Raw genomic sequence first — 12,776 nt, 5'->3', positions numbered from 1 at the left:
TGCACATATTGTTCTCTGCACATGTTGTTCTCTAGTAAATATTTGTTAGAGGATGCATCCATTCCTGCTGGCAGTGTCTTAAGGCACAAATTTGGCCCAGTTTCCTGATATCAGTGTGAACCTCCCAACTAGAAGCTACATTTGTCAAATCTTGTCTTTCAGAATTAGGAAAAAATCATTAGTGTCCAAGTAGATGGTGCCAACATTCCACATAATTCTCTTTTTTTAAAAAACAAACAAACAAACAAACAACTTCTTCTAGTTTGTAAATGCAACCCCAGTGAAAATATTCATCAAAGATGAAAGACAAAAACTAGTATTTGCTGAGAATTTTAAAAAATGGCAACAAAAGAACCCAGATGAGAGATGTTGGCGTTTGCAGAATACTCATTCAAACCTCTTACCCATCAGTATTTTCCTGTGGAACAAAAGCCTTTTGACCCGTTGTAGCTACTCCTCCTGTTTTCATTCTACTGGGTTTTGCTCTTTCTTAGTTAAACAAGTTTCAGAGTAACAGAAATCCAAATTACCCGGATTTGAGTTGAACTGGTGTTATCAGCACTTCGCACCGATTCATATATTTTTTTATTTCTTTCTCTCAGGACCCAGTTCCAAAGGTGGACTCAGGCTCAGGAGTGCAACTGTCAGCCCGGAGGCATCTTGCTGCACACGCTGCGTAAATCCACTGCGACGTTTGAGAAGTCAGTCTCCAAAGTAATCACACAGGTACATTTGCTGGTTGTGATGGGGATAACGGTTTTTCTGACAGAAGGCAGGTATGTGGGCTTGCTCGGTGGCCGTAACCCCCCAGCCCCATGGCACAAAGCTCCAAGGGCATTAACCTCCCCTTGCCGTTACCCGAGCAGGTTCTCAGTGGGGTTGAGCAGCCCATGCCAAATTTAATTTTAAACTTCACTTCGTTTCAAATACAACACCGGCCTACACTGCACAGCGCTGGTGCAAGGAGCGGCTGTGAATCCTAGCGCGAAGCTGCCCTCTAAACGCCAATGCCTACAGTGACTGTTTTATAGGCAGAGCCCAAGGGGCAGTTTCTCTCATCACAGTGTTTTCACATTAAAAAACAGTTCATGTTGGACAAGGCTTTTTGCTTTTGTTGTACCGTTCCCAATATTTTCTTCTCTTTCATTTTTAATATTGATCCTGTACTTTGTGGAAAGGAAATCAGTTCAAAACCTTAGTCTCTCCACCAGCAAGTCAGACTCGTGGTTTCTCTTCAAGTCTACTATCACAGCAATAAAACCCCTCAAATCACGTTGAATTTAGGCTGCCTCTTGTCACAGTCAAGTGCATGGCACCTCCTTGGAGCAGGTCCTTAAATTAAAATATTGTAAAGTTTTTTGCAGTTCAAACACTACTGCAGAAACATGAGTGGCCAAGGAGAGAGGATTTTTTTTTTTTTTTCCTCCTGCTGGAATTTTTCACTATAACCATCCTCAGGGGAATTCTCATCTTCAAAAGAAACATTCTTTCTATACAAGCTGCAAAAAGAATTATTTAATGACATCATAAATTAATACAGAGAGGCACAAATTTTCCAAAATGTGGAGAGGGAGAGAAAAAAAAAAAAAATAGCGTTTGCCAAAAACACCCCAGCTCTTCCAGACTCAGGCCTCTCTTGAGCCTGTGAGCTGCCAATGATACCAAATTGAATGGTGGGGCTTTTGGCATGACTTGAGTTTAGCTTGTTTAAATTTTGGCAAATATTCATATTACTCACATACTCAGCAAGCTGATACAAATATTTGTTCTATTTAGAGTGAAGTCCAAACTCAGTGCTGGCATAAGTGCTGTTGGACTCGGTGGAACTAAGCTTGCTTGCTTGGGCCAATATTAAATTTGGACATCTACCTTAAAGAAAAACAGAATTAAAAAAAAAAATCCCCTAGCCTTTCAGTGCAAATTAGAATACATCAATGGAAAACAGACCTCATGTGTTTCCAAGTTTTCCTCGCTTGCTAATTTTTGCCTTAATCTGATTTGAAAATGGATCTAGTTTTTCTGCGTTTGGATTGCCATTCCTTGCTACGATGCAACAAGCCATCTAACTGGGGGCTGGAGCTGAAAAAGCCTCCACACACGTGAAGTTCTCCACATTCTTGAGAAGTAAAAGCTGTTTAAACTGCAGTAAATCAAACCCGGACACAGTAAGCATACTTGATCTATTTTAATGCTGTGCAGGTTGTTGGGATTTTTTATAAATGATGTCCACAGTTTAGTGTTTCTGATTTGAAAAACAAATAAGAGCAAATCCTCAAGGGCCCTTGGATGTCGCTGTGCTCTCTGTTTGCCCACGGCTGGGCAGCCGCGTGCTTGACAGGGACTCACACGCTCACCGACTGCCAGACTCACCCAGATGTGAAATGCAGCAGAAATAAAGTGGAACCTGGGGGCTTCATCTGGGAAGCGCAGTGCTGCCCGCCTTGCCCATGAGCTGGCTCTTGGGATCGGATACATAAACAGATTGGAAATTTTGCAATATATATATATAAAAAAAAAACCCCAAACAACCCAAACAAATCCAAACCAAAAAAGAACACCACGTTTCCATCCCATGAATTAATACAACCGGAACGTGCTTCAGGAATGTGCTAGCTATGGATTTGTGTGCTCAGGTCGCCTGTGATTTGTAAACCGACCTCCATTTAATGCCGCCTCAATGCTTTTATCAGTGTCACGTAGAAGGGGGATGCCACTAACTTTAGCCATTTAGAAAGGGGAAATCTAGTTTAAGTGGCTGAGCTCGATCCTCTCTGAGTGGAAAAAGATCATCACTAGAGGATGATTCATCCCATTTTAATCTAAACGTCTGATCTCTCTCCACTGACTATAAAAGGAGCCCAGATGACCAGATTAGCATATATCCAAATTTTGCACATTTATGTGCTAACTCAGCCTTTTACAATCAGGCCCTGTACTCGCAAATGTCATGTACTATTTTTAGAACTAAAAGCTTTTTCTTTGCCACGGGGTTTCACAGGGCACTTGCTCAGCCCCAGTGCCTGGCCTGGGACCGAGCCTTGGCTCTGCCCTTTACAAAGGCTGAGAGCAGTGCCTGCTGTGTGCCCACAAGTTAAAACTTGCATTAATTGCATGTTCAAGTCTCCTCTACAGCCCCTGCAGTAACTGAAAGCTGCTGGAACAATTCTTATAGGAGTTACTTTTTAAACTGCCTTAAATCAATAAATATGGCATTGATGAGCAGAAGCTATATGAGAAATGGTTAAAAAAAAAAAAGCAGCAATGGTTATTCATTTAAAATGACATTGTTATTCTGTTAATCGTATTTGTAAAACAGGTAAAAGATCTGGTTTATCCTGTCATTTGGACTCTGGGCTGCTGACCCCGTTAATTTTTAGGTTATAGTGGCAGCATTTGTCTTGTTCGGTGTTGATTCAGTGTCACTATGAGAAATGAACCGAACATTTCAAACAATGGTTAGTGACACCCTCAGACCTCTCCCCCCACCTCCAACCTTTAATTCCTCACTATTGCCATTGTAACCGGTCTGCACTAAGTATAGGAACATCATTTGGGGGCTCTTGTTATCAGGCCAGTGGCTGCTTTTAAGTTAGCCTAGTAGTGCTCGATGTGTTCAGCTCAATTCATGTGTCCATTACAAAAAAAAAAAAAAAAAAGATACCACAAACAAACCAAAAATCCCTTTAGTCTTGCAGTGGGCAGTTAAAGCTTGACGGTGTAGCTATGAGATGGTAAAAAAAAGGGTCAAGTGTGCACCCTGGGGAAGTGTGAGGTTGGTATATTCCCACCGTAGGAGACAGAAGGGAGACGAGACATCCAGTAATTTTTATACTAATTATTGAAATGCACCCAGAGACAGCTTATAGTAGTAAAATGACTTTATGTTCTGATATGTAAAATAAAATGTCCATGCTATGTAACAAACATTTAAAAATTCCATACCACCTGTATCTAATGTGGTTTCTAATAAAGATTTATCTGTAGTATATATGTTTTTTTTTAATCTAACCAATTCTTAGTTTTTACATCAAAGGTGTGTAATAAACAAAAAAAAATCTTAAATAGATGTCTTTCCAAAAAAAAAAAAAACCTTGCAACATTCATTTTTATTAAGTATTTCATTCATAAAAAGCAAAGCTGGATTGGACACGTGGCCTGCATTTGTGATATATATATATTTTTATATATATATATAATATATATGTATATAAATAGCTATTCAGCATGCAAAAATTGTAGTGATTTCCAACATCTGATTACAAAATCCACACCGGTCACACACGTAGTCTGCTGAATGGGTGCATGAGTTTGTCCTGGTTGAAACGTGACCTCCACTTTAGTGGCCTCGGGGTTGTCTCACTGCAAGGAGCCGCCCTCATCCATCAGCCTCTCTTCACTGGAATGGATTCACCAAAACGCAGAAGTGCCTCCCAACTTCCAAATCTGTATTTCTGCTTTTTGCCTTCGCCCATTTGGGAAGCGGGAGTGGAGGAAATAAAAACCCCACTGCGCCTGACTCAAGCCTAAATATTGTGCTCTTCAGTGGGACCAAACTCCCAGCATCGCCTCAGCGCTGCCATCCCCTGGGACGGCATCGCCTGGATGCGCAGCGGGCTGGTGGAGGATCCATCCCAGCTCAGGAGCTTTTTGGGTGAAGGCAATGGGAGTTTCGTTCCAGAAAGAGCCCAGCTTGCTTTCCCACGCGAGGCCATTTCACGCCGTGGCTCTTGCTGGGTGATCCCTCCTCACCTCGCAGGGACACCGGTAGGCAAAGCCAGCGCTGAAGGAGTCACTTCGAGATACTTCCACAGTAAACAATAGTAGCAACGTATACACTGGTTACAGTTTTTTTTTTACCTGTTCTACAAATATTTGTACACTGTGAAGCCTGACAGGTAATGGGAACTCTTCACACCCCACCCCACAATTAAGAAAATATGCCTCCTTTATGCTGCAAACAATTCTGAGTTAGCTGCAAAAGAGAAAAACATAGCACAAAAGGCACATTTCAGCTGAATGCGAAAGAAATCAAGGACCAGCAAATACAGAAATCGTTTCTGGAAAGTATTAGCAACTTTTAAGCTTAAAACTTCATAAATATATTGCAGTAAGCAAGTGTGATTCAATCAATGGATGGGAGTCTAAAGACACTGCATCTGTTCCTAATGCTGCAATTAATTTGCTGTTTGGCCTCGGGCATAACGCTTCACTTCTTAGTTTCCCACAGCCATAAACGATGGTGGTGTGGGGGGAAGAAGAGACATTTGTGCATCGGTGCCTTCTCCTCTCGGTGCCATGGCACGAACCCTGCGCTGCGCCGGGGAGGTACCAGAGTGGCACCACAGCTCCCTGACCCCACCGGCGAGCCTCCCCGCCGGCCCCTGCGCTCCTATGGCTCCGTCACTTCCAGAGGAAGAAGTTATTTCTACAGATAAAAGAGCTAAAGATGTGCTGCTACAGCAGTCCTTGTACTACACAACCGAATGGATCGCTTTTTCTTTTGAGTTTTGGGATGCTGTGACTTCACAAACCGAGTACTGTAAAAAGTGAAGCTCGTGTTTGGTTTTTTTTTTTTTTCCCAAATAGCCAAAATTTGCTCATGGATGTTTAATATTACAAGCAAAAGAAAATGACTAGCTACTTCACTTGTTAGTCATGAAGATGATTTCAACTGGATCAGTAATGAAGACGTGAGAATTAATTTATTTGGGAGTCAGTAAGAGACTGATGAATCCAGCCCACCGAGACAGGAGATGTGATTCTCTGTGCGTCTGAAGATACAAGCTCTTCACCCACACAAATCCCTCTGGAAATGCACATTTGTCTCACCGAAGTGCAAGTTACCCACAGGTATCAACACTGATTGAACACTGTCCTGGAGCAGTAACGTTGGCTGTGGCATCGCTTGGCCGTCAGAGTCATCCGTCAGTCCAGTTCTCCACAGTCCCCATCCCTGAATGATACTGCAGCGACGACTCCCTCGACAAGGAAAAGCTTTGTGAGTACAGGAATTCGTTCGCCGCGTTTAGGTGCGGAGAGGGGGGTTTTCTCTCGCACACAGACGGGTGCACCCTTTCCCTTGGGAAGGACGAAGCAGGAACGCGCTCCCGAACCTGAGACTGGGACAGCTGGTTGTAGACACTGAAGTGGCTGTTACCTGGTGGCTGCGAGCCTTGGCCCGTGATGGACGGGAGCCGTGGCATCATGGTGGTGGCAGTAAAATGAGCAGGGAAAGGCTGGTAAGGGACAGTTTCCATTGTCTGAACACTGTAGCTGGTGTAAGGTGCGACAGAAGTCCACATATTGCAGCTCAAGGGGGGAGGTGGAGGCGGCAAGTCGTCGACCGCCGAGACACCAGCAATTTCAGCCCCAGAACTAGAGTACATGCACGCTTCCCTCGGAGTCACCTCGCTGCAATAGGAAGGGCTTAGCATCTGCTGGTCGTACGGAGGCGGGGAACGAAAATAGTGATCGTCTCCTACAGAAGAGGAGGCTTCCAGGTAGGAGCGTTTGCAGGGCAGGTCCAGGTGCCGAGCACTTTCTACAGACAAAAAAAAAAACAAAAACCAAACAACCCATGTTCAGGAGCAGCTCCCAGAGCAACGGCGTTTCGCAGCCATCTGCTAAGAGCCCGTGGTGGTGTTATGGAGTCCCCTTAGAAGCCGAGCATGCAATCTGTGATTATTTTGCTAAACAACTGGGGCTCTTTTTCAGATTAATCCAGTTAAACCATTTTAGTTTGCAAAGACAATGTACAACATCAAAAAGACATTGTGTCGCAAATGTCAGGCTAATCCCCTCAGCCTCAAAGCGTTCTGGTGACATTTATCAGGTTAAGTGAGTGACTTGGGCTACTATTCTCACATCAGAGATTACTCCACGTTCATCCAGATAACAGAGGTCCCTGACACTCTTGCAGTGTTACTCCTGACAAATTCAAGAAGTCTCTTAAAGGGTCTTATCGCAGCCTGCCTTCCTGTCGTTACAAAAATGGCTATACATTTCCCAGATATTCATGTCAAAAGCTGCAGAAATATTTCCAGATAAAGGAACCCTTTTCCAGTCATCAGTCCTTCCCCCTCAGCTGTAAGCTGTAGCCCCTCTCCTACAGATTACCGTGGCCGTTTACCAACAGCTTTGTGTTAATTGTTAGGAATATTCTCTGGATGAATTAGTGAATTCATCTGCAGATTAAACATCTGCTAAAATGACACATTTGCCTTGCAGTCCTCATTACTGGTGGTGTTAAGATTCTTCGTTTGCCCATGATCAGAGGATCCTCACAGCTTAAATAAATTAGTGGCCAATGAGACAGGCAAATAGAAGGATTTTTTTTTCTGTGCAAAATTTTTCCGTTTAACTTAAAACATGCCATGATCTCATCCAACGCTGGACTAAAAGGAAGAGAATCTAGTTACAGCTCGCTTAAATTGGAGAATGAGTGGATGAGAAGGAAGGGATGCTTACAACCAGCTACCACAGTCCCACTAATCTGCAGACGTCGAGAGAACTGCTCATGGCTTCACCCTGAAAAGTGCTGCACGTGTGTAACTTCATTAATGCTAATGGCAGTGTCAGAACACCTCAGGATAGATAAGGGCTCCTCCAAACAATTATCAATTCGGCTGGTTCTGACAGTGGATGATTTTCTAGGGTAGCTTTGTGCCATCTGAATTACACATTCTGATTATTTTTTCCAGCTCTGACTCCGAGTCTGAGTTTGCCTTCTATGGAACAAACCCAATAATAACTGCCCCAAAACCCAGCTCTTGTCCCTGACCAACCCTCCAAAACACTTCGATCTCATCGGTATCTTTGAAGATCAAGGCCTAAGAGACCGATCCAAAATGAACTGGAATTACCAGTAAACTTTCAGTGCTCGTGCTCTTAGGTTTATTTGCTGTAGTATTTTTCTAGCTGTAAACTCGAGTTACCTCTTCTTTTTAGGCAATGATAGAAGAGCCCTGAATCTCTCTGTGCTGTGAAGGTGTTGAGTGGCAGATCTTGAGTATCTGAAGCTGCAAATTGCATGTGAGCACCATTCTCATACTGATAATGTTGAAGGGTCTGGTGATTCCCATGAAGTGGGTTAACATCTGGCTTTGTTGACAGCTGGCCATGACTGGACACCAACCTCTGCCTCATGATGCTTTTGGAAATGACTGGATATTCCTTGCTAAAAGAGGTGAGAAAAATTATTGCCAGTTAGACAGCAATCAGCATTAATAGAAGGATGAAATACTAGTTTGGCTTCTCTAGAGCATCTCCATCCAGTGACTTCAACACCCCTTGCCAAACACAATGAACTCATCACACACAGCTGGGTGTGGGCAAGTATGACAACAACACACAGAGTGTGTCACTGAATCCCAGGAAGAGCTTTTCGGGGGTATAAATGGCATAAAACCCCCTAATGCCTTCAAGCACAAGAAAACGTGATGCTTCCGCAGCGTCGGCACCTTTTAAGATCTTCTCCAAAGAGGTGCAGCACATCAGCAGCAGAATGAGGATGAAAGCCCAGCCTATGGGGCTTGTTTCTGCACAGGCCACGGGGCTGAAGGGTGTGATGGCCAGCTGCGTGTCCGACAGCGCCGCAGTGCACCCCCAAGCACCCCCTGCACGCGGCAGCAGCTCCCCGAGCCCCGTGAGCGGGGCAGGAGGTCTCCCCGCAGCCCCTCTGGGCGCCGTCCCCCGCCCCGCGCCGCTCGGCCGTACCTTTGCAGCCGCGCCACGCGCAGGTCGCTGTCATCGCTCCCCCTGAATCCCTTGGCAAAGGGGTTGTTTTCAATTTTCAGCTGGGTTATCTTTAAAAAGAACAAAACCGAGCAGAAAGCGTTTTGACGACGGATCAGAACAAGAGGTGCTGCAGCGGGTCCGTGGGTCTGCAGCAGCCCCGTCCGACGCGACGCCCCGCGACACGCAGAGTCCCCCAGAGTTTCAGCCCTCGAAAGACGTGTTGGCAGGGGCAGCGTTTCTGCCTCCAGTGCTGAGAGAGAAACTGGGCGGTGAGGTTTGGTGCTAGGCCTTGCAGAAGCAGCTTTTAAAGCTGACAGAATTGCTGCTTATGGATGAGGACAGGAATATTTATAAATTTCCTTAAACCTGGATCCTGCGTTGGCTCTCGTTAGTGAGAATATATTTGTCTGATTTAAAAGACCTATATTAGACACCCCTACTCCTTATGGCATGGCTCTCCCTCATTTCCACACCAATTTTATATATCTTTACCTTCTTCATTCGGTCATTTTTCCTTTGTGAAAAGACTCGTAGCTCAAAGAGTGACTTGTCTTTGGGCAAGGGAAAATTTGCTGCCTTTTGCAAGAGTTTCCTTTCCCACCCGGAGCTGCATTGTATTAAAAGGGTCAAAATGCCTTAGAATTGACTTAGACTCGACTTAATTTTGATAGAGCTCAGCTTTTGTAAGGGAACTGTTGAAAGCTCTGCCATTTCATGAAAACTCTGTTAAAAAAATTATGTGTGAAATTTCCTTTAAAAATACTCAGTAGTTCGTCTGTCTTACAGCTCCAATAAATACAGGTTTCCCTTGCCAATCCTGCCACCCGATCCCTTCCCTTTATAAGGTAGGTACAAACCAAAGCCGTACAACGGTCAGGAATGCCGGGAAGAGGCACTTGACTCCCCAGTGAAAAAAAAATGAAGATAAACCCCCTCATAACAAAGGATTTTGTACAGGCAAACAGGTAGTGAATGAGATCATCTGAGCAGCTCTCAGGAGCTGCACAGTGCCAGAACAGCACTGGAACATTTGTAGGGACACAGGAGCTCCTTAAAATATCCCTCGTCCACCCCCAAGGAGATGCGCGTGTGTCTGTGCACAAGCGTACGCCCAAGGCTCCCTGGCAGGAAGGTTACGGACGGGTTTAACACATCTCACGGACAGAACTGCTCAGAAACGTCTTATCGATGTCCTTCCCCACTCAGGGACACCAGTGGGTAGAATAATCTCCTTGGGCACTTTTCCGTGAGAAGGGGGTGCCCAAGGAGGTGGTGACGAGGCGACAGCGTGGCAGAGCGCTGGTGGGGAGGTGAGGACACGTTTCTCCCTGCAGACCCACTGCCCTGGGGGCCGCTCTCTGTCAGAGGGAGCACAGCCCTGCTCCCCCCGATAGCCGGGGGGGCACTACTCTGCGTCTGGTTTTAGTGCTGAGGGTAACAGGCAAGTTCTGTGTTCAGAGGATTTTGCAAGAGTGTTGCTGTAACAAGCAGCTACACTTTTAGCAAGGTTGAGAAATAGCTCTCACCAAAAAACTCCTGAGAAAACAGCTGGCCAGTATCTGTGATGGAGGAGGAAGGTGGTGACATGTGAATTTAACCAGCCTCGAGGGCCTGAGCTTTCCTGCTCTGCTCCCGCAGCCCCCAGTGGCTCCAGGGGAGTTCCCAGTCAGCTGATGGACCACGAGAACCGTCGGGCCCTTCCTAACCCACAGCCTGCTACCAGGTTTGTGCATCTTAATTTAATTTTGTTATTTAGTGAGCACAGTCTTCCTCTGACATGAGCAGAATCAGGGCTTCGCTCCCTCCTTGTCACCTTCCTCTGGCTTCATCCAGCCCAGGAGGGAGTTTGGGGCAAACACCTACATCTTCCTCACGAGCTGCACTTAGGGGTAGCCCCTGTCCTCGGCTTCCCACCTCTGGGAGCCCACAGTCAGCTCTGTAACCACAACTCTCACCGCTCTTTAGAAAGACAATTTTTCACAAAGGACACTTCTCGCTAGCAGGATATTTCCAAGCTAAAAATCATGCGGTGGTTTGGTTTTTTTCTAAAAGATGCCCAGACCAGGTTTCTAATTGTTAATGCCCAAGAGATTAAATAAAACCAGTTGGCTCTTTCTCTGAGGTTGCAATTTGCTCGAGACCACAGTGAGGTCGTGGTGAGACCTTTTGCCTCCCGCTCCCCCACTGCAGACCGCCGTGCTCCCCCCGGCCGGGCAGCACCCACCGCCCCCAGCCTGCAGAGCACAGAGCCAGGGCTGGGCAGCGCCGGGGTGACTCCTCACAGGGTCTTTGCAAAAGAATTAGGGCTCACCCGGGGCGTTCTCCCTAAATCTGTCAGGTTCACTCCGTGCTGCCACCCAAGTACCAGTCTCCCCCCAGCAGTCGCTGTACGGCAATGACAGCGGATGTGTTAAGTTTATGAAGCACTTTGGGAACCTTAGGGATGAAAGGCACTATTGACACGTAAGACATTTAAGCTAGGAATTAAATAAGCTCTTTTGAGCCTTTTTGGTTAACCGTGTTTGGGCAACTGGTCATTTTACAGCAATGGCTACAACTTTTCTAACAGAATTCACTTCAGTGTCCAAATAGGGACTTTTTTTTTTTTTTTTTTTTTTTTTTTTTTTTTTTCCCTCCCCTGTCTTACCATAACACACACATCCATGGTTCTGCTCTGAGTCTCTTAACTGGCTCACTAATTGCAAAATCTTGCAAGGACCCTATGCTTCAAGCATCAAAGGGCATACAGGCATCCCGCTTGGGAGGAAAAGGTCTGGTCAGATTATTGGGGAGGAGGAATTTCACATATGTTCCCGTTCCTGTAGTATTTTCCTATGAATGTGTAGGAAAAGAGCTGATACAGTAACAAAGGGCAGATTTCACATTCAGGGTGACAGGAGGGCTCTGGTGGTGCCACTCCACTCTGCACCTTTATTTATGAATCCTGATGTACTTAAAAAACTCCACCTAAGCTTCATCCGGCTGTTAGGTAAAACTGCAGGGGAGCAGAGCTGGTGTGAAGGCAGGCACATCCGTAGCAGGACTGCAAGTGGAGCCTGGGATCCTCTCCCTGCCCTGGCGACTGTCACAGGGAGGTGACAATTAACTGTCACGTTGCTGTCCATCCTGCTAGTAACGGGGGTTGGTCAAACCCTTGGAACACTACCGCCGCTACCAACATAAACGAGAAGCCAGATTCCACAATCCAGGGGTATCTGTGACACACACCCAAAGCACAGAACCAAACCCTTTGTACTTCATATTCCCCCCAAAACAAACCCAAACCCCCTCCTGCCGTCATGTGCTGACCACAGAGCAGGCTCTTAGCCGCGTTTTTATGGTTACATTCCTTGTATGTCTCACTAAATACACATGCTATAATTACTTTTCACTGTAGATTTATGAGCAAGCTTTACTAGTCATTATTAGATTTGCTTGCTGGTTTGAATGACATCTTAGCGTTTATGAGCACGCTGATTCATTAGTGTCTGGGCTCGCTGGGTTTGCCAAGATATTGTTACCCAACAATGTTCACGCCGCTCCTTAGCTGCATCCTCTGGCTCGTCACTCGTGCTTAATGCTTGCAGGGCTGGGATGGAAACTTGTCTTTTAAAGCAGGCATTTTCTGCTGCACAATAGGCTTCCCCCCCTTCCCTCCGAGCGAACAGATCCTGCTCGTCAAAGCACAAGACTGCAGCGACGTCGCTGCGCTGCTGCAGTTCGGAGGATCATTTCACAGCCCTCGGCAGCAGAGGGCTGCGAGTTGCAGAAGCCCACAAGCAGAAATTAAGCACCTTTAGCCAGAAAAGCTCCCTACCTTGTGATTCTGGTAGGAGGTCACCGATATAAAGGAGGTCTCCGGAAAAACATGGGTGCAGAAGGCTGTGTTCTTCGACCCGAAAGCGTTGTTCTCATCCGCCTTCACGATATGCAGTCGTGGTTGGTATTTATGCATCGAATTAAGAATGATCTGAAAAACAATTGATGCTAAAGTGAGAAATCCAATATAAAAAAAAAAAAAAAAAAAAAAAAAAAAAAAC

The 12,776-nt window shown here is 45.6% G+C and overlaps 1 protein-coding gene across 1 annotated transcript in view; it reads right to left on the bottom strand.

Moving 5' to 3' along the window:
* Nucleotides 1-5,696: 5,696 nt before the first annotated feature.
* TBX4 (T-box 4) overlaps nt 5,697-12,776 on the bottom strand; it is a 20,573-nt gene continuing 13,493 nt past the window's right edge. The window contains exons 5-8 of the mRNA XM_026861814.1: nt 12,554-12,706; nt 8,716-8,804; nt 7,935-8,176; nt 5,697-6,541 (exon numbers count right to left, since the gene is read on the bottom strand). Coding sequence (XP_026717615.1) covers nt 5,919-6,541; nt 7,935-8,176; nt 8,716-8,804; nt 12,554-12,706 — 1,107 coding nt within the window. The 3' untranslated portion in view covers nt 5,697-5,918. The remainder of the gene's footprint in view (nt 6,542-7,934; nt 8,177-8,715; nt 8,805-12,553; nt 12,707-12,776) is intronic.

The sequence above is a fragment of the Athene cunicularia genome (genome assembly GCF_003259725.1).
Source record: "Athene cunicularia isolate RWA chromosome 19 unlocalized genomic scaffold, athCun1 chr19_part1, whole genome shotgun sequence".
NCBI lineage: Eukaryota > Metazoa > Chordata > Aves > Strigiformes > Strigidae > Athene > Athene cunicularia.
This window is presented reverse-complemented; position numbering and strand designations above follow the sequence as displayed.